The 26,452-nt window shown below is 41.6% G+C and overlaps 2 protein-coding genes across 2 annotated transcripts; one reads left to right on the top strand and one right to left on the bottom strand.

Moving 5' to 3' along the window:
- Positions 1-7,053: 7,053 nt before the first annotated feature.
- On the bottom strand, positions 7,054-21,353 carry rpap1 (RNA polymerase II associated protein 1). The gene is made up of 27 exons (XM_085342596.1): positions 21,310-21,353; positions 20,368-20,562; positions 20,102-20,250; positions 19,889-19,981; positions 19,537-19,690; positions 19,213-19,380; positions 18,819-19,046; positions 17,999-18,114; positions 17,805-17,903; positions 17,238-17,339; positions 16,968-17,135; positions 16,404-16,583; positions 16,177-16,311; positions 15,929-16,087; positions 15,360-15,517; positions 14,848-15,018; positions 14,553-14,748; positions 14,177-14,286; positions 13,627-13,822; positions 12,677-12,823; positions 12,247-12,389; positions 11,509-11,941; positions 10,092-10,210; positions 9,784-10,015; positions 9,509-9,685; positions 8,975-9,031; positions 7,054-7,458 (listed from the first exon to the last, which is right to left on the bottom strand). Exons 2-27 carry the CDS (start codon positions 20,558-20,560, stop codon positions 7,309-7,311), a joined length of 4,233 nt encoding a protein of 1,410 aa, XP_085198722.1. The 5' UTR covers positions 20,561-20,562; positions 21,310-21,353; the 3' UTR covers positions 7,054-7,308.
- Positions 21,354-21,463: 110 nt separating this feature from the next.
- Positions 21,464-25,173, top strand: iah1 (isoamyl acetate hydrolyzing esterase 1 (putative)). The gene is made up of 7 exons (XM_085343273.1): positions 21,464-21,508; positions 21,657-21,738; positions 21,847-21,899; positions 22,056-22,207; positions 24,260-24,418; positions 24,508-24,629; positions 24,971-25,173. Exons 2-7 carry the CDS (start codon positions 21,676-21,678, stop codon positions 25,145-25,147), a joined length of 726 nt encoding a protein of 241 aa, XP_085199399.1. The 5' UTR covers positions 21,464-21,508; positions 21,657-21,675; the 3' UTR covers positions 25,148-25,173.
- Positions 25,174-26,452: the final 1,279 nt, after the last annotated feature.

Here is a 26,452-nt window from a genome sequence, read left to right as displayed (position 1 = left end):
ATTTTCCGATGAAAATTTGGCTACTTTTTTTTTTTTTTTTTCTTTACTGTAACACGCACCTCAATGCCATTTTTAGGATATTCTTGGTGATCACATTTTTTTCATATTTATGCTTTTGGCACTGAGGGTATCTAATACGCATGTTGTCACTGTGTTTGTACTACCAGCTGTGAGGGCTCTGCTTTTGCTTTGAGCAGTCTGTTTTTATTTTGTCTCGTGAGTGTGTGTGTTTTTCAAACGAGATCCTCGTCAGTTTGATTTTGTTACCACAAACTTTGTGTGAAGTTCACAACAGAGGTAAAGAGATTTAAACACCCCAGTTTAAGGAGGCAGGCAGGGGTTGGACCACCTGCACAGGGCTGGTGAAGCAGAGAGTGTCCGGGGAGATGTGCAACAGAAGCAGAGGGAACATTTTACTAGATGATAAAATGGCAGCTTTAGGTGATTAAGGATTTGTTGACAAGATTAAAAGACACTTCCGTCAGAGTTCAACAACATTACAGTTTGATTAAATAAAAAAGTTTTTAGAATACACAAGGTTCATTTTCTCCTCTGATAGTAATCATATTAAACATGTCAAGAAAGAAAGAGTATAAAGAAAATAGTAAATGTGTGTCTATTTAAACTCTTCCTGTGAGCCTTACATCATCCTTTAATATGTTTGGTGTTACAAACTTGAAGAAGCACAGAAAAGATCATCAGACATTAATCTAATCAGTTTTCAGCCTTCATTCATATTGAAAAGTTGAAATCTTCCCTGCTAGACCCAAGTGCAGCGTTTAACACCGTCGGCCATAACATTTTATTACAGCTATTATTAAATGGAGAGTCCTCTTCACACACTGAGGTTAATTATGAAGCTCCACAGGCTTCTGTGCAAAGACCAGTTCTGTTTACATTATACGTGCTTTAGAAGACATAGCATACCACAGGTCAGCTCAGCAACATCTCGACTTTGGCTTGTTTTTTCTGGTTAACGTTAATTACGTAATTTAGAATTAAAGTTTAGTGTTCTTAGCATTTAGGATGGCCGTGGCGAGTAACTCAAGTGCTGTAAACATTTCATGAAACCTCATCAAAAGTTATCTGAGTTGGAAGGGTGGCTGTGTGGTAAGTGTGTCTTCTGCACTTCCTGTTCCACTATAAAGTGTACAAAACCTTATGGTTATAGGGGAACTACAGGAAATGAGGTGCTACTTACGTAAGTAGCACCCTGTTACCTGTGTGTTTCTTTTGTTAATTAAATCAAATCAACAAACATAATGCATGTCTCTTTGGTTATTGGGAGGGAATGAATCAGCAAAATTAAGTTACTTAAAAATGGAGCCAATTTTTTTTTAATATTCCCTTTGAATCTAAAAACAATCTTTTGAAATTACACTGTGTCTTAAAACTGAACCTGTCTTCTTTCAATATAATGCTTGTTTAAAATACTTCCTTGAAATTTCCTTGCAGATTTTAAAAAGGGACATTGTAGCTTTTAGAAAATGTAAATATTACTATAACTGTGCATTCAAAACAGTTATTAATAGAAAATTGAATGTCCTGTAACAGGGTGGACATTTGGCACGTCATGGTAAAGACTTTGATTTTAAAAAATATTATAATATAATATCCTTAGCTGGACCAATACATTTTTCTTATAGGTTGAAAATCCCTCTTTTAGATGAAATGTTAAAATAATTCAAAATTTTGTATTTTTTGATGAAGAGTGATCACACTGAAATGGCACCGAATAGTAGGAATGACCCAGGCACTCGTTCCATTTCCTCAACCATAATGTTTCATAGACATCTCCACACTGAGCAGTGTGAACTAGATTAAATGGCACTTCAGTTATTAATAGAAGCATTACAGTTTTTCTCAAATGTTAAAACACAAAAGCCCATCCTGTAACCCAAATGACCAGTAAATGGTAAATGGCCTGCATTTGTATAGCGCTTTTCTAGTCCCTAAGGACCCCAAAGCGCTTCACACTACATTCAGTCATTCACCCATTCACACACACATTCACACACTGGCGATGGCAAGCTACATTGTAGCCACAGCTGCCCTGGGGCGCACTGACAGAGGCGAGGCTGCCGGACACTGGCGCCACCGGGCCCTCTGACCACCACCAGTAGGCAAACATGGGGTTAGTATCTTGCCCAAGGATATTTGGCATGCAGCCAGGAGGCAGCCTGGGATCGAACCACCGACCTGTAGTCTAAACACATTTACTAAATGTAGCCACCATATACCAGTACCATAAACACATGTCACATGAAGACACAATTCACAAAACACAACCCTCTGTACTCATAAATCTAGTGATGGCCCGCTTGAAGCTGACGCTCCGGAGCGTGTGTCGAAAAAAACAACACACTGGTTCAGAAGCACTGTGTCGAGGCTTGCTTCGTTTGCTTCGTGACCAGTGACGTCCGAAGCTTCATTACGCACGTAACTGCTTCGGTACCTGATTCAAACGGATATAAGGAAGTGAATCATCCACGGGATTCGTGGAGTGTGTTGATGGTGACAGAGAGCGAAGAGGTGATCATTCCACTGACAGATATGGAGCCAGCGAGGAAGAGAGGACATTCTGGCGTGTGGGAATATTTTGAGTTGATTTTGCTCAATTCATTTTATCTGCCGAAGTGAAAAACTTGAAATGTCCAAAATCATGTTTTCATAATGTAAATATCATTACAGCATATGACTTTAGGAACACTTCCATGTGAATTAAAGCTAATGAAGACTACAAAAATGTATTTGACACTATACGTACATTACATTGCTACAGTTTAGAAAATCATTTTGTTTATTGTTTTTAGGTGATAGTCTGCAGGACCCAGGAATACCTGCATATCTACCAGCTTGCAGTGTAGTTCCTGCACTCCACAGCCTCTTCTGTTCCATGCAAGTGGATTTTCTCCAGGGCAGGAGAAACTATTTCTAAGAAAAGAAACAGACTCAGCCAGCGCACAGTAACACTAATCCTCTTTTTAAATGTAAATAACAAAAGGGCTACCTTACATAGATCATGTTCTTACTTTGCAAGTTCTTGATTAGGGGTGGGTTTTGATTATCGCCTTTCTGATTACAATCCATGCTAAATTGAATAAAGTGATATTGATTCATTAAAATCCCGTGTCGATTTGTAAATTAACGTTATTATGCCTGAAACGCCAGCATCTCAGGTTAAACCTCACAACATGTCGTCAAACACCATGCAGCTAAAACAGTAACTGGGAGCAGGTTTACGGATTCTGCATACAAACGTGAACACAGAGCGCGGACCCGACGCGTCAGAGTCAGATTTTGGTGCGTCGTCGGGTCCGCGCTGTGTTTGCCTCTTTTTTCCCCCGCTGGCTTCTGCAGCTGCAGGTTTCATAACTCTCTGTTTACATCTCTAATTAAGTCTCACATGTGTCAGCTTTCTTTTAATAGATACGAAATTATGGATATATACTGTTAAATGATCAGAATTGTAATATTTCTGACTGAGGCAAAACTTTCCAGATTCCAATCAAATTGAATCGGATCCTGTATCGAATCAAAAATGATTCTACAAATCAGTGACGATGCAGCCGTACTCAGCTCCCTAAGCATTTTCCCTTTCCAGTTCACAATCAATCCCACCCCTAGGTCAAAAATATGTATAGGACAATTGGCCTCATCTAATATTTTGTATGAACCTGTCCAGCTGTCCAGTGATTAAACGACAAGTAGATGGAGGCAGGACTTCACAGCAGGGGCATACTCCATAATGTGCTGTGCATTCTCATATGTATATTATATATATTGCTCACTTATTGTATTTACCAACATCAAGGAGTTATGAGCAAAGAAAGGCCACACCATAGTGCATGTTTAAATAGGGAAAGTTTATTGATCAAAATGTATTACGCAAATACGCATTACATTTTTTTCAGCCCCCCAATCGAGAAAACAAAACCAATTACATGTTCAAAGCAACGGAACGGTGGCCCAATATCAGAGAGAACTCCACTCTTGAGTGAGCAGTGATAATTGAGCAGTCCGTTTTATTTTGCAGATTCAAGCTGCTCTTCAAAATTTTCACCACCAGATGTCACCGGAGAGGACTGTGTTGAAAAGCTTCGAGTAATGAACCGTTTTTCAATACAAGCTTCAGTGCTTCGGAAAGCTTCATTTGGCCATCACTACATAAATCTAAACACATTTTTCCTTGCCAAAACACATGTTGCAAAACAACTCTGCTCATATTCTCAAATGAAAGCCCATGTGATGCAAAATGCTTGCCACAGTCACCAATCTGTGAACACAGGGAACACACCTGGCGTCAGTCACTACACACAACGACTCAAAATTGAAGACACCTGTTGCTAATGATGTGACCCCACCTATGAAAGCATAGTTTGGTGAAGATGCCAAACAATCACAATGGATGAAGACATTCGAGCGTGCGGAAGGAGAAGAGCTGCAGGCCAAAGAGGAAGAGGGGTTGAGATCAGAGGAGGAAGAGGTGAAGGCCTAAGAAGAAGAAGAGGAGTTCGGAGTAGAGGAGGAAGACAAGGAGGCCAACAAGAGAGAGGAGAAGGTCCAGGTGGGAGAAGAAGACAACCTCGCACCATCATAACAGATGATATGCGAGCAACAGTAATTGATCATGTCATTGTCCATGGCATGACAATGGCTGAAGCGGGACGAAGAGTACATCCAAACCTGAGTAGGTCCACCGTGGCCACCATTATCAAGGCATTTAGACAACACAACAGGTATAGTACGCTATTGCTTTCTTTGTCACACTACAGTTTTACAGGCCTGTGAAAGTGGTCTGTTACCTTACATGTAGTTTTACATATAAATCAGTCAATTGACAACACATGTTTCTTTCTTTAGAGCTGAAAGAATGCCACATAGAGGTGGGAGGGTTGCCATATTCACAGCGGCACAAGAAACCCTCATTGCAGATATGGTCCGTGAGAACAACTGCATTAGACTCCGAGAGATCAGAGACAAAGTCATTGCAGATAATGTAAACTTTGAGAACATTGATGCTGTCAGCGTGTCCACAATAGACCGAGTTCTCCGGCGCCAACAGATGAGGATGAAACAGGTCTACAGGGTTCCCTTTGAGCGCAACTCTGCGTGACACATAGGACAACGTTACGAGTATGTGCAAGTACGTATACATCCATGTCCACAGTACAGTTAGTGGACATACTGTGTTGCTTAGTGGCCTACATTACTTCTGGACAATACTGTGCTACCTGATTGACCGTTCTGAACACCTGTACGCTTTCCCATGTTCACAGAGGATAATGCAGTTGGACGCGATGGCCAGACCCCATGAGTACCTCTTCCTGGATGAGGCTGGCTTCAACCTCCAGAAACGAAGGCGAAGAGGCCGTAACATCATTGGCCAGAGAGCCATCACTGAGGTCCCTGGCCAACGGGGGGGGGGGGTAATATTACTCTTTGTGCAGCTATGGGTACGGAGGGGCTTGTCCACCGGCATGCTGTCCTTGGGTCTTACAACACCCAACGTCTCCTCACCTTCCTAGAGGAGCTAAAAGACATCCTCCTGGACCGTCAACAACACCATCCTTGGCTAGCACATCACATGTATGTGATCATTTGGGACAACGTCCGCTTCCACAAGACACACCAAATCAGAGAGTGGTTCACCACCAACAGTGACCACTTTTTAAACGTCTGTCTGCCACCCTACTCCCCTTTCCTGAACCCTATAGAGGAGTTCTTCTCATCATGGAGATGGAAGGTGTATGACAGACAGCCATACACAAGAGAGAACGGGCAATGGAGCTGGCCTGTGCTGACATCCCAGTGGAGGCCTTCCAGGGATGGATTCGCCATTCCAGGGCGTTTTTCCCGCGGTGCCTAGCAAGGGACAATATAGCCTGTGATGTGGATGAGGTGATGTGGCCCAATGCAGCTCGGCGACATGATGCCGCACAGTGACTGTGTGTAATACTGTAAAATGACCGTGTAGACAATAAAAAAGACTTCACACCCTGATCATGTTTCCGAGAGTACTGTTGTGTGCGATAGATTCTGTTTTTGCATTGAGTTGTGTTACAGTAGTGTACGTACATGCAGGATGTTTTTATAGATTTATAGTCTTCATGTGAAACTCACAAATCTAAATGCCTAATCCTCTGCAGGGTTCTATGACGATCCGTTACTGTACAGTTTATAAAAATATGCATTGGCAGTTATGAACCAAAGAACCTTCTCACAAATTGAGCATTGTGTTTTCAATTGTTTTGCTGTAGTGTGTAATGCTGTGTATAGTGTTTACAGTTTTGACAGCTTCGAGCTGCTCTCTTGGTGTGGGAGTTTGAGTTTTGCAGTGGGAAGGTGTGGTTGTGTTTATGTAGCTTTAGAGAAGGGTGTTGTGTTTGGCCATTGGGGGACCTGGTGGTAACGTTTGTGACGTGTTTTAGCATTTGAGAAAAACTGTAAAACTTTTTAATCTAACCATTTTGCCTCCTTGTCTCTTTTTCGACCTGGATACTTTGTTACTTTCCCTCATCCCCTGGACCTTTTTAGGGGAACCTAACACAAAGACGATTGCAGGTATACCACCTAAACCCACTTACTCTTTCAGCTGTAGCACAAAAAGTCGTGAAACCAAAACTTGCTGATTGTTGTTATGTGCAACAATTATGCAAATGTTAACATTTACGAACAGGCAATTAAACAGGAAGCGAACGTTTTAAGATGTACCAACACCGCAGGAGCACTTTCGTTCCTACATTCATTTTAGTCTCAGTTCCCCCATGAATGTCTTATTTACACAGGATGTTTCACAAACATACTAATATTAAGAAGGTAAAAATTTCAGAGCTCAGGTTTAATGGGATAAAAGGTTACACATCATATTTTATTCAAACATCACTGTTTTATTTACAATCATTTCAGGCACTAGTGAAGCAGGAAGAACTGCCCTGCCATATTTTTTTAAGAACCTGGAACACATGGTGGCATTTTTTGCAAATATACAAACATATTAGTAACAAAACAGGAAGAAAACATTTGACATTTTTATTTAAACTTTGGCCTCAATGTAATAATTTTCAGAGAATTTCCGGTGAGAGCCTCATCAGGCTACCATAAGCACTAGAAACTGAGTCTAACTCAGCTTTAGTTTAAAGAAAAAAGGGCCACAGAAACAACTACATGTGACATTGTTAGGCCTTGAAATGAACATCTCGCTGTGGTGCAGCACCTTCTGCTTTCATAATACCGCATCTCGCCTCTGCCTAGCCTATTTTGAGAATACAACCCTGTTATTTTTCTTCAGGTTTTTTATCACTCTTTTCAGTCTCCTTTGTCAACACTGCTCTCCTGCAGTCCCAGGACTCTCTCCAAACGTTTGGCCCTAATGGGAGGCAACTGTTCGTACATGTCGAAGCTGAGCTGTAAGTGATGCTGGGGCAGACGGAAGAGCAGCAAGTGACTCCTCAACACCTGGAAATGAGAGAATGACAGTGAGAAAGATGTGAGAGGAGCAGCAGGAGTGATTGTGTGAACCAGATATTCCCAACAAGACATGCTTGTGCCCCATGTGGACCCTGCTGTTACCAGGGGGGATAGAGACACCAGCTGAGGTTAAACACACACATTTCCTTTTTCATACTGACTGTTACACACTATGTGATTTAACCGGACCTGGTGTTTACATGCTAGGCTGGACGTGCACTTAATCAGAACAGTATGAAATGTGCACAAGTGACAGCTCCTCGCATGCCTCTGCCTCAATGACCATCTTTCATTGATCACCTCCCTGAAGATGGATTTCTGTCGTCAATGAAGTGCAGCACTTCCCGTTACGGAAATAAAAGTACTTATTAACAACATACTCTCCCCCGAAAATCAGGGCCTTGTTCCAGAAAGCAGCTTTAGTAGAATTTGTTCACCCTGAGATGACGAGCTCTGTGAGTTTTCTGTTCCATGATGAGAGCTAACTGAACCCAACCTGCTCCCTGCCACATTTCTGAAACAAACGCTGATTCCTCTCCTCCTGCTGCTCCTGAACCCGCTGCCTGACACGTAGTTTGATTTAGTCGTTCATGTAAATACGTCAAAGCCCATATTTGCACTAGTTTAAAAATATAAAATCCCCACTTGACAGTAGGAAACAGACAGCGATCACTGCACACTCTGAATATTATCAGTTTAAAACAATAAATCTTTAAGCTTTTGACCTTTCAAGCCAAGAAGAACTAAATATTTGCCCCCATTGAGCTCCACAAACGTGCAAAACTAAGTCATTCAAAACTCAAAACCTACTATGTTTCTAAATATAACTGCAGGACATGCAGGCCTATAATGAAACAGTGTTTTGCAAATGCACTCAACTGAAGTGAGGCCACTACTTAAAACCTGGATTTAAAGAACTAATGTACTTTTCACTATTTCTATCATACATATAAACCTTTTAAAATATCCATGCTCACAGTGAGGTCACCGTATGTGAGCTGAAAGCTCAGACTTCATAATGTTCTAAACAATCGGCTTCAGACAGTTTTCTAATTTGGTCTCATAAGAGCTCTGGCTTTGAGCACAGAAGTCCTACCAATCTGCTGTTTACATCTTTTGTTTGTGAGCAGCAGCCACTCAGAAGAAAGCTGGATTAAATGGATGGAAGGAGGAAGGAGAGAGCTAAAAGAGGAACTAAAGTGGCTGCGCAAAAGCCCAGTACAAAATAAATAAGGATTATTTTGTATTGTGAGTCACACAAATCTACTCCAGTACAGTCCAAGAATAGAAATGTGGAGCTAGGACTGAGCACAATAGCTCCACTTTGAGAAAACAAAAGTATTAAGACATTATGGTGGTAAAGCACGCAATGAAAACAATGAGAGTTTAGCAAGACTGTAATAACAAGGGGGGAGAATGAGTAATCAATGAACACAGCATGTAAAGACCAGAGGCAGAAAGAGAGCAGGAAAACTACCAGTGCATGCTAAAAGGAGAGGAGTACCTCGTCAGTCAGGTAGTAGATCTTCCTCAACATACTGTGTCGAGCGGTTTCAACCTCCTGGAAAAGAACAAGGGAATTAAAGATCAAAGCCTGGCTCGTGCACTTTATGTCTCCGTGTTTAATGCTGCTCCACTGCACGTATGAATGTTTTCAGCTTCACCCCTCTAAAATAATGCCTTTGTGAATTGAGCAAATATGATGTGTTTCTCATTTTAACTTCAAACGCTTGCAGCCAATTCAAAGTTACAAACCCATGAATAAATAGAAATAATATGAGGACTGGTTTTGTGCATTTGTCAAATTGTCAAGACTTTCACCCAACAAGCTCCTTTTTGATCCAAAAATGTACAAAAGCAGATGTAGAAGCTGTTCCCACAAACCCAGGGTCTATTCAGAGCAGCTGCAGGACATGTGGCAGCCGGGTTTAGCTTTCACTGCCATTGATACAAAGGACAATCTTAATATGAATGCACACCTAAAACATTCAGATAAAGCAGAGCAACTCAGTGCTCAGTGTGTCAAGTGTTGCTGTACCTGTGCAGCAGCATCCTGAGAGAAGATGAAGGAGTTCACGTGAGACAAAGCAGCCACATATAAGACAGGACACCAGGAGCGCTTCAAAGTCCCAGTTACCAAAGAGCGGAAGTAGAGACGGAGGAGAGGGAGGGAATCTTCAGGTGGGGAGGTGAACCTCTCGATAGGAATGGACAGCTTCAAATGACAAGACAGACATATAAACAATAAATAACTTATTATAACAGGAAGTGGAAAAATCACTTCAACAGAGATCATTACGCCATCATCGTTACCTGTTCTAGAGTGACCCCCAGAGACCTCAGCATCCCCACGTGCTCGCCAAACACCGCCAGCCTCATGGTGGTGCTGTACCTCCTCTGCAGGGGCAAGAGGACCCAGCAACCAAACAGCCGGTCTCCAAAAGACACAGCTTCATACTGGGACACAAGGGCTGAATACAAGTCCTGGAATGAGGCCAGACCTGGAGGAGGGACGTTCAGGTCCAAAGAGTCCAGCTTGGTGCTCCTGAAAATGAAGGGTCACTGTTAACTTTTAGAGATTAGTTGGTGTAAAAGAAAAAGCTAAATGTGTCATATCAGACCTGGTGAGCAGTCTGAACAGACCCCAGGTCAGCCTCTGAACGGGTCTCTCCAGGAACAAGTCACTGGAACAGAGGAACACACAGGACAGGCGGGCGAACTTGGCGACAGGGAGGACCACCTACAGCATGACACAGAAGCAATCAATTTATGTGATAAGGAAACAGATCTACAGAAGAAACATCTGAAGGGTGTAGGTTTTCTTTGTAACTCCATTGCATGTACAAAGTACTTCTCTATGAAAATTGTGAACTATCTTAAAATATATGTGAACTATATTTTAAGACTAGCACTAATAAACTGACAAATAATTGACATTTGATTTACTGTGAAAGGAGAATATGAAGTAAAAGTTATAGATTTTGGATAACTGCGCCTGCTAGTCACCTAACACAGCAAGCACGTCAGACATCCTACATCAGTTTCTATAGAGTAAAACAAGCACATACCAAAAGAAGTCACATATTCAGACACTCGGTGACTCCAGAATGAATACAGCGAACGTTTATCATGGCCTCTAACTCTGCCTTCCCCTCTCTACCACCCCTCTGCCTCTTTCTAAAGTGTTACTATGACAGCATCTCACTATCTCACGCACAAAAAAATTAGTGTGCTTGTTTGTCTCTGTCCATAAACTCCTCCCACACCATCTGGAGTTGAGCAACCAAACTTGGTATACAGGTGCATTTGTGGCGCTTGAAGGTTCCTATCTATATCATATATTAAAGGTGTCATTATGTTGCTTAGCAACTGCCTAGCAATGAACTGAAATGGCCTATATTTAGCAATTATGGACCTGTAACAACTTATAAAAGCTTCATATCATTTTTATTTCCTGAAAATAACTAATTTATATACAAAAAAGTTGAACTATGCATGATACATTACGCCACCATCACACTGCCTGGCAACCAACTAGTAACAGACTAACAGGACGTGTTTTTAGCCTCGATGGACCTGCAACCTCTTATGAAGGCATCCTTCTGTTTTCATTTCATGACAATAACATCTGTGTTATATGACCAGAAGTTGCATCATACAAGCCTAGCGATGACCTCACATAAAAGCCAAAATGGCACGAGCTAAACGACAAACAACAGCATCTACCACATCTATGTTTTCATTTTTTAAATGTGATTAAGTACATCAGTTTGCCAAACAGGCCAAACAATTCAGTAGTATGTGCATGTACTAGTTATATTACTATATAATGGATCAGTTCTGCTGTTACTGATATACATTTTGTTGGCTGACATGGAATATATAACACTTTTCCATTTATATGTACAACAACCCCACAAAATTGCCTATTAATTAAATGTGTTAATAATCAGATTTCTATGTGGTCTCCGCTGAGACTTGACACCAAAGCCCTCTGAGAAAATTCAGACGGGCAACTGACTTGACTTGTTTGAATACCTTTAGCGCTTCCTCCCTCCAGACCTCCAGCAGCAGCAACCACTGCAGACAGTGAGTCACAGCCTGCAGAGCCCCCTGAGGAAGCTCCTCCACTGCCAGCCCTCCACCATCAGACACCCCCGATTGCTCATACAGGCTGAGAAGTGGAAGGAAAGGCCAATCAGATGGCAGGATGGGACCGGTGAGCTCTGGCAAGAGATGACTTTTGATCCAGGGGTTGTGGCCCAGGAGAGCATCTCTGGACACTATTACAGACGACTCCAGGTGGGCCAGGTGAGTGAGGAAGCAACCTCGTATGGATGGCAGCTGGACACAGGCTTCTCTCAGGAGAGCCCCGACAGTCTGGAGAGAGGGAGAGGTGTCCTTTTGTGTTTCCTCATGAAGCTTCAGCTCCCCCAGCTCCACAGCCTCAGGTCCTCCGCTGTGTCCTTCTCTGGAAATCAAAGAAATAGACATAAACACCCTGATAATTTAATAAGCGAAGAAACAGAACGAGAAATTTTTGATGGAAATGGGTCATTTGTTAATTTAATCTTATTTCAAAGAAATTAAATTTTATATATAATGTCGTTAGCAAAATTAGAGGACAACCATCAGTCACATTTTTGAGGCACTAATTTAAACATCGATTTAGACAAACTATCAAAATAAAAAGTAATTATAAAAATTCAGGCACTTTAGAGTAATATTGTAGGTGCTTCACTTATCTCAGATTAAACTGATTAAAGGTAAACATACGATATAAAGTCCTTGCTGAAGACAATGGTGGAGAGCAGTTCATGTACCAGGTATTCACTGCCTGGCAATAACCAAGGCAGTACAACTAGCGCCACCTGGTGGTAAAGTGAGGCATGTTTTGCTATTTCTGAGTCGAGGGGAACCTGAGAGAGGTAAAACAGAGGGGAAAAAATAACATGATTAGGTTAAAATAAATAATTAAACATCAACAAGTGAGCAGATAAAATCTGATCTTATGCTCAAAACACCAAAATCAAGTAGAAAAGGGCTGCACCCATTTTCATTCCATACAAGGCAAAAATAAATGAACTAGCCAGGAATCATACAAGCTGCGGCATAAGAAGGAAACTAAAGCCTGAAAGAAAAATGGTTTAAAATACTGTATAACATGGCTAAACTGAGCTCAACATTAAAGATGGAGTGGACGTACCAGTCTGTGAGCCAGTCGCAGCAGCAGGTAGAGGAGGTGGTGTTCGTGACGTAGAAGCCAAGCCTTGGTGTGAGACAGGCTGGGTGTAGCCTGACTGCAGCTGCGCAGGTAACCAGTCACAGGCTCCGACAGAAGCAGTCCGGTGAACTAGTGAGTGAGAGCGGGGACATCTAAATATACGATCAGCCAATCACATGGCAGCATTTAGGCACGACGTTGAGGTCAAGACGACCTCTTAAAATTCAAGCTGAGCATCAGAATGACACGGCATGGCCGTTACTGCCAGATGGATGCATACATTTAAAGCATGCAGAAGAGCATCTCTCAGTGCACAACATATCGAGCCTCGAAGCCTGTCAGCTAAGAAGAGAAAATTAACACTACAAGCCATGTGGACTCACCACAACTGAACAAAAGATTAGAAAACAATAAGTCTTGATTTCTGCTGCGACATTCAGTCAGAATTTGAAATAAAAACCTAAATCATGGATCCATCCTGCCTTGTATCAATGACTCAGGGTGGTGATAGTGGGCCCCTTAGTATCAGCTGAGCTCACTGTACTCGGATGAACTCCATAGTTAGCGGATCCTAATCCAATAGAGCAGCTATGGGATGTGGTCATCATGTTCAGCCAAAAAATGTGTGTGATGCTATCATGTCAATATTTACCAAAACCTTAGAGGAATGTTTCCAGCACCTCGTTGAATCATTGCCACAAACAATTAAGGCAAAAGTTCTGAAGGCAAAAAGGGAATCTAACCTCATACTACAAAGGTGTACCTAACAATGTGCCCCAGAGTGCAAAGAGTACCCATACCTTCATTACAAGGAGAGTCCACATGCTTTACTCATTAGTTCTATGTTTTGGTTGGACATAAACGAAGCAGAAAATGTATAAAACCAGCAAACAACAACAAAATAAAAACACCCCAAGGACAGTCAGTCCTACCTTGCTGCTGAGGCCTTTATGGATCCCTGTGATCGTCTCCAATAGGAGCCCCAGTCCAGTCAGAAGAGGGAAAGGGGAGCTGGGAGCAACCAGCCCCGGACGATTCCTCCATCCCATGCACGCCAATCCAGGGAGGTTATTAGTGATTTCTGGGCCCAGAGGTATAGCCTGAGCATTACACACTACAGAGGAAGACCTGGTGTGGAAAAAAACATTAAACTGTGCTGTTATAATGTGTATGTGTTAGTCCCCATAGGGAAATAGTTCCTCTGCATTTAACCCATTCACCCAGTGAAGCAGTGGGCAGCCACCAATGCAGCGCCCGGGGAGCAGTGTGCAGGGACGGTACCTTGCTCAGGGGTACCTCAGGGTAGCCGTTCAGTGGAGTCGAACCCCCGACCTTCCGATCATGGGGCCACCACTCTACCTACTGAGCTATCCCTGCCCAACTTTTTTTTTTTTTTAAATAATAATGAATGATGTTAAAGGTTCAACTCAAACACAAATTTTGTGGAAAAAAGGCTAAATTGCCATCTGTTTTCAGACATACTTGAGATTCTTTATCAGGCCTTGCACAACACTGTGAGACATCAGAGGGAGAAGAGCATCAGATGTCAGCAGCTCGAGCTCTTGAAGAGTCTCCACGGGCTTGAAACAGTTCTGTGGAGCAACATGTTCATCAGTTTCAAGGAATTTGAGACGTAAACAGCGAACAAGATAATCCTCAAGTTCCTCTTTGTCACATGTAGCGCACAACAGGACATAATTAGCTGCATTCTCACTGTTGCTTAAACTGAGCGTGCAGAAGGAAGGATACACGATGACCACTCGCCAGCTGGGAAATCACATGACATCAAATTTTAACTTAGCATAAGTAACAATAAATATGAAACATCTCATTTATGGAAGGGAAAGGCAGGAAATACCTGTCTGGAGAGCTGATGGTAGTATGCTTCTAGGTAAACAAGGTAAACTGGTATCAGAGTGAGGCTGCCGTCTTTCTGAAGTAGATCATCGAGGTTCTTAATAAAACCCTTCAAATGCCCCATTAAGGATGTCTGCAACCCTGTGACATGACCCCAAGATACAGGAGGAGGGGGAGGGCACTCTTCTCCACCGGAGCTGCAGTGAAAGCAGAGGAACTGACATGTAAGATCAGAGCGTTCAAGCCAACACTGCTTCCTCCAGATTCTCTAGCAGAATGGCTTCATTGATCTGTACCTGACCATCCCAGCCTGGAGCTCCTGATGGCAGCCAGCTGTGTGTGTAACTTGCGTGAGCAGAGAAAGCAGAGCCAAAAACCGCTGGAGCTGCAGAGGTTGCAGAGGATCTGAGGCAGGTGGAAGTCTGTGAACAGACTGCAGTGCTGTCACTAAGGCTGGATACAGGTCTCTGCGGGAAAACACAGCAAATCAAAGCAATTAAATACTCACTGTGAGTGAAGAGGAGAGCCTGGCTCTTACGTTTGGACAGAGCGCGAAGGGAGCCACATACAATATAAACTGGTAAGGGACCCTTTATCTAGCAGGCTGTTGGCCCATCATAAAGTAAATGTGCAAATTCCTGATAGAATCATTTGCAAATTTTCTATCTCAGTGTAGATACAGACATTAATTGTTTACATTTTATTCTATTTTCTCACTAGTGCATCAACATAGCAACATTTTTTTAAATATGACAAATATAACTGTGTTAAGAACTGTGGCAGTAATCGCTCTCACATTATAACTTACATGTATAATTTGCACGCCTGTCCATAGCCGGCTGCTACGGCCCACAGCCTGTAGGCCTCTGTGGTGATCCTGAGGGACTCGGTCGGCTCCAGCAGCAGCTCGTTGGGCTCTGCACTCAGGAGATGAGACAATCGCTCACTCGCTCCCAGAGAGTTTAACTGGAAAGGCCAAAAAAGAAGGCACAACACCGATTACCCTTCTTTCCAGCGGTCTCCACAGAGGATGTTTATTTGGCACAGATTTTACACCTTTCTGATGCAACCCTCCCATTTATCCTGGTTAGGACTGGTACTAGGAGCACACTAGCTTATAACCACTGGTCTCAAACCAGGGATCTTTTGAGTGCAAGCCAAATGTGTTTTCCCACTACAGTACACCGATGAGCCTCCAAAAACATGTTTGCTACTAATATTAAAAACAGGAATACATCATAAGTAACGCTAAACACTGTTTTTATAGCTTTTGTCTTAAAAGTCGGCCCCTGGACTGGCAGCTTGCAGAATCAATGCATTATAAATCTCATTACTCGAGTATCTTTGCAGTTAAAAAATTACACTTATTGATTTTACCAGTCTTGCACAGGCATGTCTGCCAGAGGTAGCCAAAACTCTTAGAAGCTTCATTGCGCTGGAAAGTGGAAGTCCATAAATGGACTGAGATGATGGTGACCAGGAAGTGGGAAGAAACTCTGACATTACTGTCTCCATCAGACGAGGACAATCCAACACCTGAGAATGGGATACACCAAGAGGTATTTCAGCTATGAAGGACTTTGAGTTTAAAGACTTCTCAGTTGTTAAAAAGTTGCTGTTGTTACCTGCGTAGCAGATGAGGAGGAATGCCTAGCAATGCGAGTCAGGATCTCCAGGACATCCTGAACCACCCGAGGTGACGGCCGGACCACCTCGAGAATGTAACGCAGCCTGGGGAGCAGTTTCATTTTTAACAAACCCTGAAATCAGAAACCTTTGATCAGTTTCCATCCACAGGTCACGAAGGCAACATGTAGAATGCAAAAAAAAAAAGGGATATTGAGATCTTCACCTTGACAGCATCCTGTCTGGCCACTTCATGATCGCTCTGCCTCTCTTCTTTCTCCTTGGCCGTCTCCTTCATACTTTCATCCAGCCCTTCATCCTCCTCATCTTCTTCCTCCTGAGCAGATGGCAGCAGGGGGAAGGAAGACAGACCACGAAACCAGGAAAAAGTGCAGTCCAGACACTCCTGAGTGAGGGAACTCATTTGTAAGAGGAACTTGACTGGGGTTTCAGACACTTGTACTCATTTACAGTAAAGGAACAGTGTATTCTATTCTATTCAGCTGATGTGTTTTAAAAGATATTATCCGATAATGAGTCAATGCTGTGCTGTTTATGCACAAATCATCGAAATAAAGCTCTGAGTTTTACATGATATAGTTCTTTCTTTATATTAGTCCTCAGTATGAGGACAAATTTCTGTGATATTTGTATTTATTTATTTGCTTTTTTCAAATAGTGCATATAGAAAATTACAAAGAGTAAATTAGTGCAGGTTAAACAATTATTATTATTATTATTTTTATTATATTACTATTGCAATATTTGGCTTTATGCTTTATAATCTTACTTCATCTTCTGCACACACAAGCAGTGCTTTAAGAGCGTGCACAGCTGCAGACATCACTCCCTCCACGCTATCGTCCAATGCAAAGCGGAGCAGAAAGAGCAGGCCGGCGTCGAGCAGAGTAGACGTCACGCTGCCTTTCAGAACTGACACGTATTCCCCAGCACACGCCTGCAAAAAAAAAAAGAAGAAGAAGAAAAAAAATCCAGCAACATGACAGAGGCACGCTTCTTAAAGCTAAGAGTGGAACTTCATGCGTCTAGGTTCTGGTACCTTTGAGAGGATGTTCGCCAGAGTGCTGAGCGACAGCGTCCTCTGCTGGATGACCTGACTCCGAGACAGCAGGAAGAGTTCCTGCAGGGAATAACCTGCCCGCTGGGGACAAATGTCAAGATGAGATCTCATGATAAGAGTTTATACATTTTTACAGGTGCAGATATGAGAAGAACTGAATTTAAATGAATGAGAAAGAAATTGAGTCTGATGGGATCAATCAGACTGAATAATAACAGAGAAAACTTACAGATAAATGGTGAATGGATCGGTACTTATTAGTGCTTTTCTACTCTTACTGAGCTCTCAAAGTGTGTTTCACTACAAACCTCAATCTTATTTAAATCCTCTGCAGTCTTGTTTTTGTACTTCAGTAAAAAAACATGACATAAACTTAAAATTAAGCCACAGGTTGTGATATTTAATCTACACGTACAATCCAGTAGGTTCTACTGTGTTCTACCAAGGAGTCAACTGGAACTTGACATTGTTGTCATTTTATAAAAGCATCACTCCAATTTTAAGGAGGTAAAGTTGTCTTTTTGTTGTGACTTTGTGCTGACTGACCTCAGGCTCCTCTCCATGGTGGTGGAGGCCCAGGTGCGTTGGCAGATCCTCAGTGGGCGGAATTAAAGTCCCCGCGAAGTCAAAACGAGCCTGCATGGCCTATCAGGACACACAAAAACAACGGAAAGTGTTGAATAAAATACAGAATTTTAACTAGATCTTTCATTACTTGCAAGTCAAATACCAGATCTTACTTTCTTGGTTCCTTTCCTTCTGGGTTCAGGCAAGTCTCTCAACCACTCCAACTTCTCCGGCTCCAGCTTATCCATGTGGACCCATTCCTTCTGAGGCTTCACTGGCAGATCCTCCTCTGTATTCACAGACGCATCCATTGTGGTAAAAACAGCGTAGCATTGTAAATGAAAATGACAATTAGTTAGCCAAAAACAACTTCTCCAAACAATTTTAGAAGCTGCATCTGCTGCAAAAACCTCAGCACTCATTAAACGTGACTAGAAGCTTAAACAATCTGGCTATTAATTGTAGCCAATGCAAGCAGGACAGAATAACATAATGAAGTTCTAACTTTTTGGGGGGTTCGTGTGATGTATAAGCAACAAATTAAGGGGTGAAGTTGATTTTTGCATTTTCTGAAATAAAACTTCAAAGAGAGGCTTCTATCACTCCAAATGGAGATATGAATCAGTTTTAACCATGCAGCAACTACATCTGACATTAAGTTACACAGTGAGAGGATGGACAAGTACGAGAGCGGAAAAGCGTGCAGAAATGAGAAGAAGATATTTGACCGGGAAGTGAGGGAACGCTGGTTAACAGCTAAGTGTCATCGTCTCTTTAAAAAGTGGATAAAATTGGTCTCCTTAAGCAAATTTAAGATCCCAGAAATGAGGATTCAATCTTACCAGGAAAGCAGGCACAGGAACAATGTGAAAGTGTGCTATTGCATAGGCACACTTAATAACAACATCATCCACATATATTAGAATCTAAAATTTCATCTTAATCACCAGCAGCAGAGAGCAGAAACTGGTGTTGAATTTGAATAAATCATACCCGTCACAGCAGGTGGTGGCGCTGACAGCTCCTCCTCCTCTCCTTCCATCTCCACCTCTTGGGGTTTCTGACACAACACTGCAGCACTGCAGGAGCCTGACTCTCTGCTCACATCCTGAACTGGAGGATCTTCTGTGCCACTTTTGTCCTTGGGGTGTTTGGATGGGGAGGGAAAGGATGAGACGCTCTGTGCTTTGCGAGATCTAACAAAGTCCACCAGTCTAGGATCTGAGAAGCAAAAATAACTGCATTACATGCTGTACAGAAATGGTGATAAAAAAAAGTGTGATGTACGTGACTAGTACATCTAAATGGATAGAAAATCCACCCCATCACATCTTAATTATAACGTGCATTATAAAGAAAAGATCCTGCCGACAACATCAATGCCTACCGAGCTGAAACAAGAGCTTCTTCTGCTCCTCGAGTATCTCAGACTGGGACATGGCTTGGAGCTTGGCCTGGTTTTCCATGTGGATCCTCATGGTCTCTCCTGAGCTATCGGGACCCTGAAGCCCCTGCCCGGACACCAACCTGGGACCGGAGACTGCTGCTGGTTCTACTGAACAGAGAGACGAAGAGGATGGTATAGAAGGGAGGAAAAATATTTTTCAGAAAGTGTTACTACTGCTGAAAATATGTAATTCCTAAATTCTTCGAAAACACACAAATAAACTGAGACCTGTGTTGCATTTGTGATATTAATGGTTAACCCCACCTGCAGCATCACACTGATCTGTATCCATAGTAGTTTCTGGGGTTGGAGCAGCTTCAGATAAACTATGTAATGTTGTCTTGCACTCTTTTAGTTTCTGGGCAGCAATCTGACGAGCAAAGATGCTCTTCTTTCCTCCAGCTGATGACAGAGGTGCCTGCAGGGAGGGAACAAAAAAAAACAAAACAAAAAAACCAGGATTATTTCACACGACACCAAATGAATGCAAAAATAGCATGCCATCGTACGAAGAGGGGGTGACTTACTGCAATAAATATAATAACTGATTATGAATCTATAGTGGCTGATAAGAAATTTTAAAATTTAAAGAAGAGATAATATTATTGACCTTTACCTGATTGCTGGTTTCTGAGCGGTGCAGCACTTTGGGGAAAGCCATGCCTGTAAATGCTGGTAGAGATATTGGAGTGGAGCTGGTATCTCTCTCCTTGACACAAAAAAAATACACATACGTAAAATAAATAACTAAAAGAATCCCAAACTATGGATACACCAAACAAGACATTAAACAAGTCTAACTGAGAACAGACAAGAAGCTTCCACTTACAACAATTCTGGAGAGAACGGCACTGATGTGAGTGTCGTGTCTGTCCAGCCTTTCCTCGGCATCCTCATCCTCAAAGGTGACACGACTCGCTTTAAAGCGAGACTTCTTAGGAGGGGCTGGTGTCAGAGAAGGGAGCTGATCTGGAAGATCTGCATTTAAGAGAACAGCTGAGCTTTAGCTACTTACACAAGAGACCCCAAAAAGTTAAAATCAGACAAGTTTTAAAACACAATATGCTCTTGTGAAAAATCTGTGTCATCTGTAACCTTCAATGGTGACCACATCCCTCTGGCTCCCTTCATTCTCCCCACTCCGCCCTTCTCCCTCTCCAGCTTCTCCTCTCCTCTTGTCAGGGCGGCGGACAACACTGGCGGCGGAGGGAGCGCCTGAAGTGAGAAAGTGCTCCTGCTCTCTCAGGAGGTCTGCCTCTGAGTCAGTTGGCTTGGGACGCCGCAACATTGCTGTTAAGGACACAAAGAGGACATTAAACATAGGCATCTTGGGAATATTTTAACAGCAAAACAAGCCTTTGTAGCCACAGCTGGTCTGCATGTTGTTACGCAAAGCCTATGTTATCTTATATTACAACAGTCTTTCAATTTCCTACTTACTTTAGGGAATTTTATAAACACAAATATATTTAAGTTTGAGTAAACTTCACGTAAAAAAAATGTTTAATGATATTGTTAATAATACCATTTTTAATATGCAGGGAAAACCCTGACTTTATCCCAGCCCATCACCTTCCAACACCTAATCCTAACACAAGTCTTATTAATAGACGCATCTGTTGTGTCAGGCTGTTTCATTGCTGTGTTTATCTGAGACTCAGGTTCGTCAGGTTGGAAACTACAAATAGAATCTGTGGTTGGAGATCATAGTCAGTGGAATTTGACAGTGTCATGCCCGTAGTGCTAACTAAGCCCATATAAGAGGGCATTAAAGGATAAAAATACACTATCTTCAATTAAGCGTTTAGACATTAATAAATAGTGATTATATGAAAGGAGTTGGGGGGGTTTTCATCCATTTTTCACGTGTAGTTAAGTTTACCGCGGATGAATGTAACGTACAGCTGACGCTAGCTTGAATTCCATCACAGTTCCTTTTTATCTGGAGCTAAATTTGTCCAAAACAGTACCAAGGAGTATAAATTTAAACTATCTGTTTTTTGCTATTTGAAAATCTTGATAATAGCGGGAGCTAACCTTCAATTATTAGCTGGACCTTTGAAGAATCCACACATGACTCTGCAGCTCGCACGGAAGATTTTTGATGTGACACAACAAGGCGGAAGGGGAAAACGTACTCCGGGAACCTTCAAAATAAAAGCCCCATCAGCATTAAAAAGTGCGGAAGACATTTCCTTATTTATTCCTTCCTTCCTTCTTCTTCCAAGGCTACTGGGTAATTTGTGGATTGAAAATATAAATTCTAATGAGTTGTTGTGCAAACACTTTTAACGCGTCTCGGAAACTGAGTTTACAGTGTAAACAATGCATTTGATGTGCAAGCTTTACCTATAAAATCTGACGTTTCTCTTTCCTTTCTTTAGGAACCGGCTTGGCTTCACCATGTCCAAGTTCACGTCAATCATTTGGCCTAAAGTTATTTTATTTGGGGACTCCATCACACAGGTTAGATAGTGTTTACACTTTAATCTATTTTACTATTTGTCTGCTCAATCACTGTCCACTTTGACTGTTAGTGTGGAAATAATTAATCGGTGCTGTTGATTCTTTCAGGTTTCATTTCAACCCAATGGGTGGGGAGCAGAAATTGCCGATAAACTTGCAAGGTGTGTAGTTCCATTTAAATTGCATTCCCTTCATAATAGCTCTGACTTCCAAACAGGTAAAAATACACACTCCTTCTAAGAGAAATTGTGCTTGTGTTATGCAGCAGTTGCTTAATGTGACTGATCTCTGTATCTGCGATTTTATTTTGCCTTTAGAAAATGTGATGTTATAAACAGAGGACTGTCCGGCTATAACTCCAGATGGGGCAAGATTGTTCTTCCTCGCCTCATAAACCCTGAAAATTCAGCAGACAGCAAGATAGAAGCAGTTACCATTTTCTTCGGAGCCAATGACAGTGCATTGGAAGGTACAGCTTCACTGGAGCATGCTCACTCTTGTTATAATTTAACAAATACTTGCACATTTGCAGTGATCTACACCAGGGGTGTCAAACATAAGGCCTGGAGGGCCAGAATCGGCCTGACAGAGATTCCATTCACAGGCCATTTTATTAGGTACGGATTGCTAGTGCCACTTTAGACCACCTTTAGCTTTTAGGCCTGTCTTATTTCTTTATGGCATAGATTCAAGTGCTGGAAACATTTCTCAGAGATTTTTGGCTATGTTGACATGATAGCATCATAGACCTGCTGCACATCCATGATGTGAATCTCATATTCCACCACATTCCAAAGGCCCTCTATCGGTTTGAGATCTGCCGATTGTGGAGGCCGTATAAGTTCAGTGAACTCACTGTCATGTTCAACAAGCCAGTGTGAGACAATCTGGGCATTGTGGCGTTCAGTCTGCAGTTTCCTCAGTTTCCTGTTCTTACCGGACAGCAGTTGTACCCGGTGTGGTCTTCTGTTGCTGTAACCCATCCGCTTCAAGGTTCACGCATTCAGAGAGGCTAGTCTGGACAACGTAGTTGTATGCAGGTTGAAAAACTGAGAGCAGCCCATCTATCACCAACAACTATGCCACTTAAATCACTTTTTCTCCTATTTCAATGCTCAGTTTGAACTTCAGCAGGTCATCTTCACCATGTCTACGTGTCTATATGCGCTAAACTGCTGTGATCGGGCGATTAGATATTTGTGTTAACAAACAGGTATACCTAGTGCTGGTCAAGTTACTTGAAAAAAGTAATCAGTACTTAATTACTGATTACTTTGAAAAAAGTAATCCCATTACTTTACTGATTACTTATTTTCAAAGTAATTAATTACTTAGTTACTTTTAAAAAACAGGATTTACAACCTGAACAGGTAATAAAGCGATAGATCTTTCGGCCCAATTCTACTTTTTCTACATAATCCATCATTCAAAATGTAATCAAATGGAAAAGTCTCTTTTTAAAACTTGTTTTATTAGTTTTAACTTTATGCATCAAGCAAAAATTAAATTAAATGCAATATTCTCTGACTGGAAGAAATTTGTTTAACATTTAAACCTATTTCCTGCACATTCCAGCACATAAAATAAAATATTTTTTTGTGTTTACACTCAGTCTTTCAAATAAATGCAAGTGAAACACAGCAGAAAATAAATAAAATCAAAGACTCAGCGGTCCTGTTGCTCTATTTTCACCTGTAAAGCAGGTGGAGGTTTGCCGTGGTGCAGGTGTGCCGCAGCGGTCAGTGGAAGAATCCGCGAGTTTCTCTGTGAATTTCCCATCACGTCGTCGTGCACTCGGTGCTTGCTTGGAAGTTTAGGGTTTTTTTCGCTGTAAAAAGAAGTTTTCTTCCCACGCACAACGGACACTAATGTTTTTGTCACTTTTTATAGAATCAAACTCAAAGTAAGGTCAGTACTTCCACGCTTTAAACGCTGCACGCTCATACTCTCTCCCGCACTCGATATATTGTCCATTGTTGATCTGCACACAGCTGTTGTCACGAACGTCGCACTCGCTTATGTCATTGTCATGACACATTCTCGCAAAAAAACCACGGTTTTAGTAACGCAGTGTTCCTACGGGAAAGTAACGGTAATCTAATTACTGTTTTTGCAATAGTAATCCCTTACTTTACTCGTTACTTGAAAAAAGTAATCTGATTACAGTAACGCGTTATTGCCCATCTCTGGTGGCCAGTGGATGTTTATTGGCATCTTGAGAGTTTCCAACAATGTCATGACTGGTAGTCAAGACATCACAGACCATATTGGCTTGGACAGCTGGATTTATTGCTGGATTTTTTTTAAAAAGTCACCGGCTCTCCTCACGGATGAATCCTCATTTCTCCGCTGTTCTTATTATACATTAATGACTGCTGGGAACATTTTTTTTTGTGATGACAAGAGACTGCTGGATGTTTATTATAATGTCTCAATTGCAAGTGCCACAGCCTTAAATGAATTTTTATGACATATTTTTATTAATAAATGTGTCTGTATATTATCATCTCCTTGTTTACAGGTAAGAGCCAGCAGCATGTGCCTGTGCACGAGTATTCTGAGAACCTGAAGGAGATGACCAGGTTTCTGGCCTCTGCTGGTGTAACTGCTGACAGAGTTATATTCATCACACCTCCCCCCTTGCATGAGCCATCTTGGGAGAAGGAGTGCATTCTTAAAGGTAACAGGAGCTTTTCTCCTTCTTCATTCCTGTCTTTTTACACACCCAGTCCTACGCAGATCCTGAGCATCCCTTTGCGTCTCCTGCAGGATGTCCTCTCAATCGCCACAACTCTGTAGCGGGGCAGTATGCACAGGCGTGTGTCGAAGCTGCTGGTCAGTGTGGTGTAGACGTCCTGGATCTCTGGACACTCATGCAAAAAGATGGACAGGTGAGGATCAATACTTCTAGCTGCTGTTTGTTGCTGATATTGAGGCTTTTGGCATTCAGGTGCTGCAGTAATCCAATGAGATCCATAACATAAAAAAACTAATGCTTTCTCAAATGAATAACAAACATTTTTTTATTATAATTTCATTATTTTGTCAGATTTTCTGGTATTAAACGGTTAATTTTAATATTGCCAATCAATATTATAATGTATATAATTTTTTATGCACTCACTGTGATTTCCTTTTTTAAAATCTGATATGATCTTGTATTCCTGTATACAGTGTTTCTGTTTTCAGGTCTTTTGGCCTCAGATGTCTTATTTTATCATCTTTTGTACAGGACTACACGGTCTACCTGTCTGATGGGCTGCATCTCTCAGAGAAAGGAAACCAGTTTGTGGCCCAGCATCTGTGGAGGCTGCTGGAGAGCCGTGTGGCTGACCTGCCCTTCATCCTGCCCTACTGGGGAGACGTGGACGCCAAGAGCCCCGAGAGCAGCCTGCTCTGTGATCAGTGAAGGACACTTGTTTCAAGATTGTGCAGAGAGCCTTATAGTAGATTGCATCATGCAACTCAACATGCAACACAACATGCAAAAAGGTTCATAAGAATTAATGTGTCAAATGCTAGAACATGTATGAAAGCACAATAAAGATTTTTACATTTTTTTTTATATTCTGTGGCATGCCTGGATAGAAATCATAGGAAGACTTGTACATAAAAAGCTTCACTTGAGCATCTACGCCCAGCATTTTTACACAAATGTCAAAACTTTCTTCTCCTTAAAATTTAAAAACAGGCTTGTTACTTTAGTTTTAACACATTTGATCAGAGTTATTATTTGATGGTGTTGCATGCCTTATTTTTTTCTTTTTTGCAGATGAGCCATTTTAAATAAAGAGGTGGTTTATTTAGTGGACTTTAAACACAGTTTGCTGAGGCATTATGGAGTATATGACACCTTTGGGTGGATCCAGTGGTTGACCCACTGAGACAGATTTTAAAAATATATATACAGTATATGCAGGCCTTCAAACCGATTCAGCCTGAACAATAAGGCAATCCTAATGGTGTAGCTGGTGATTCCTTTTGGGTTTTGTTTTTTGGCTCAACACCCGATTGTGCAGTTGTCTGTAAGTTGTGGCCTCTATTCTTTAGCATCTAGCTGGCGCTGCAGAAGAAGACCGAGCTTAAAGGGAGTAACGTTGAAAGCTCACTTCTCTCAGAGATGGAGAAAGAAAGGACTGCCCAATGTGATTTAACACATTTTCTTAATAAACTGAAAGCCTAAAGAAAATGTGTTAAATCAGATATTGAATCTGTTTATGATGTAAAATAATGGGGGGGGTCATATTCTGCAACAAAAAAATATGATAATCTGAGCTATGCTAACTTTGTGTTATTTAAATGGTGGATGAAAGAGGTTTGATGGATTTAAAGTAAAGCACTTTGTTGGACAGTAGCTACAGTGTTCATGGTCAGATTTAGGTTATGTAAAGAACAGCAGATGTTAATGATCCTTAGATGCATTTACTGAATTCCACCTTTATACAAACTTGATAGGATTTAGTGTAAAGACAGTATAAACAGTATACTGTAAATGTAGGGGATGGAAATTGAAGCGAAGACAATTCATGAAAATCTGCTTACATCCTGTTGAATTCATTTGTGCAAATCCACAAAGCGCAGTAAACCTCAGAGCAGCAGTAACACAGTAGATGCTGCTATAAAACTACTATAAAGATCACAGTGACTTGTGATTCTTTTTCCCCTGCTGATTTTTCGTTTCCTCACCTCCCATATCTCACTTTAACCCAACTGA

Source organism: Diplotaxodon limnothrissa, linkage group LG19 (assembly GCF_057381915.1).
Source record: "Diplotaxodon limnothrissa isolate DT_005_m linkage group LG19, D_limnothrissa_male_GT1.1, whole genome shotgun sequence".
NCBI classification, from domain to species: domain Eukaryota; kingdom Metazoa; phylum Chordata; class Actinopteri; order Cichliformes; family Cichlidae; genus Diplotaxodon; species Diplotaxodon limnothrissa.
Note: the sequence above shows the minus strand (reverse complement) of the source record. Positions and strands in the feature narration are given on the sequence as shown.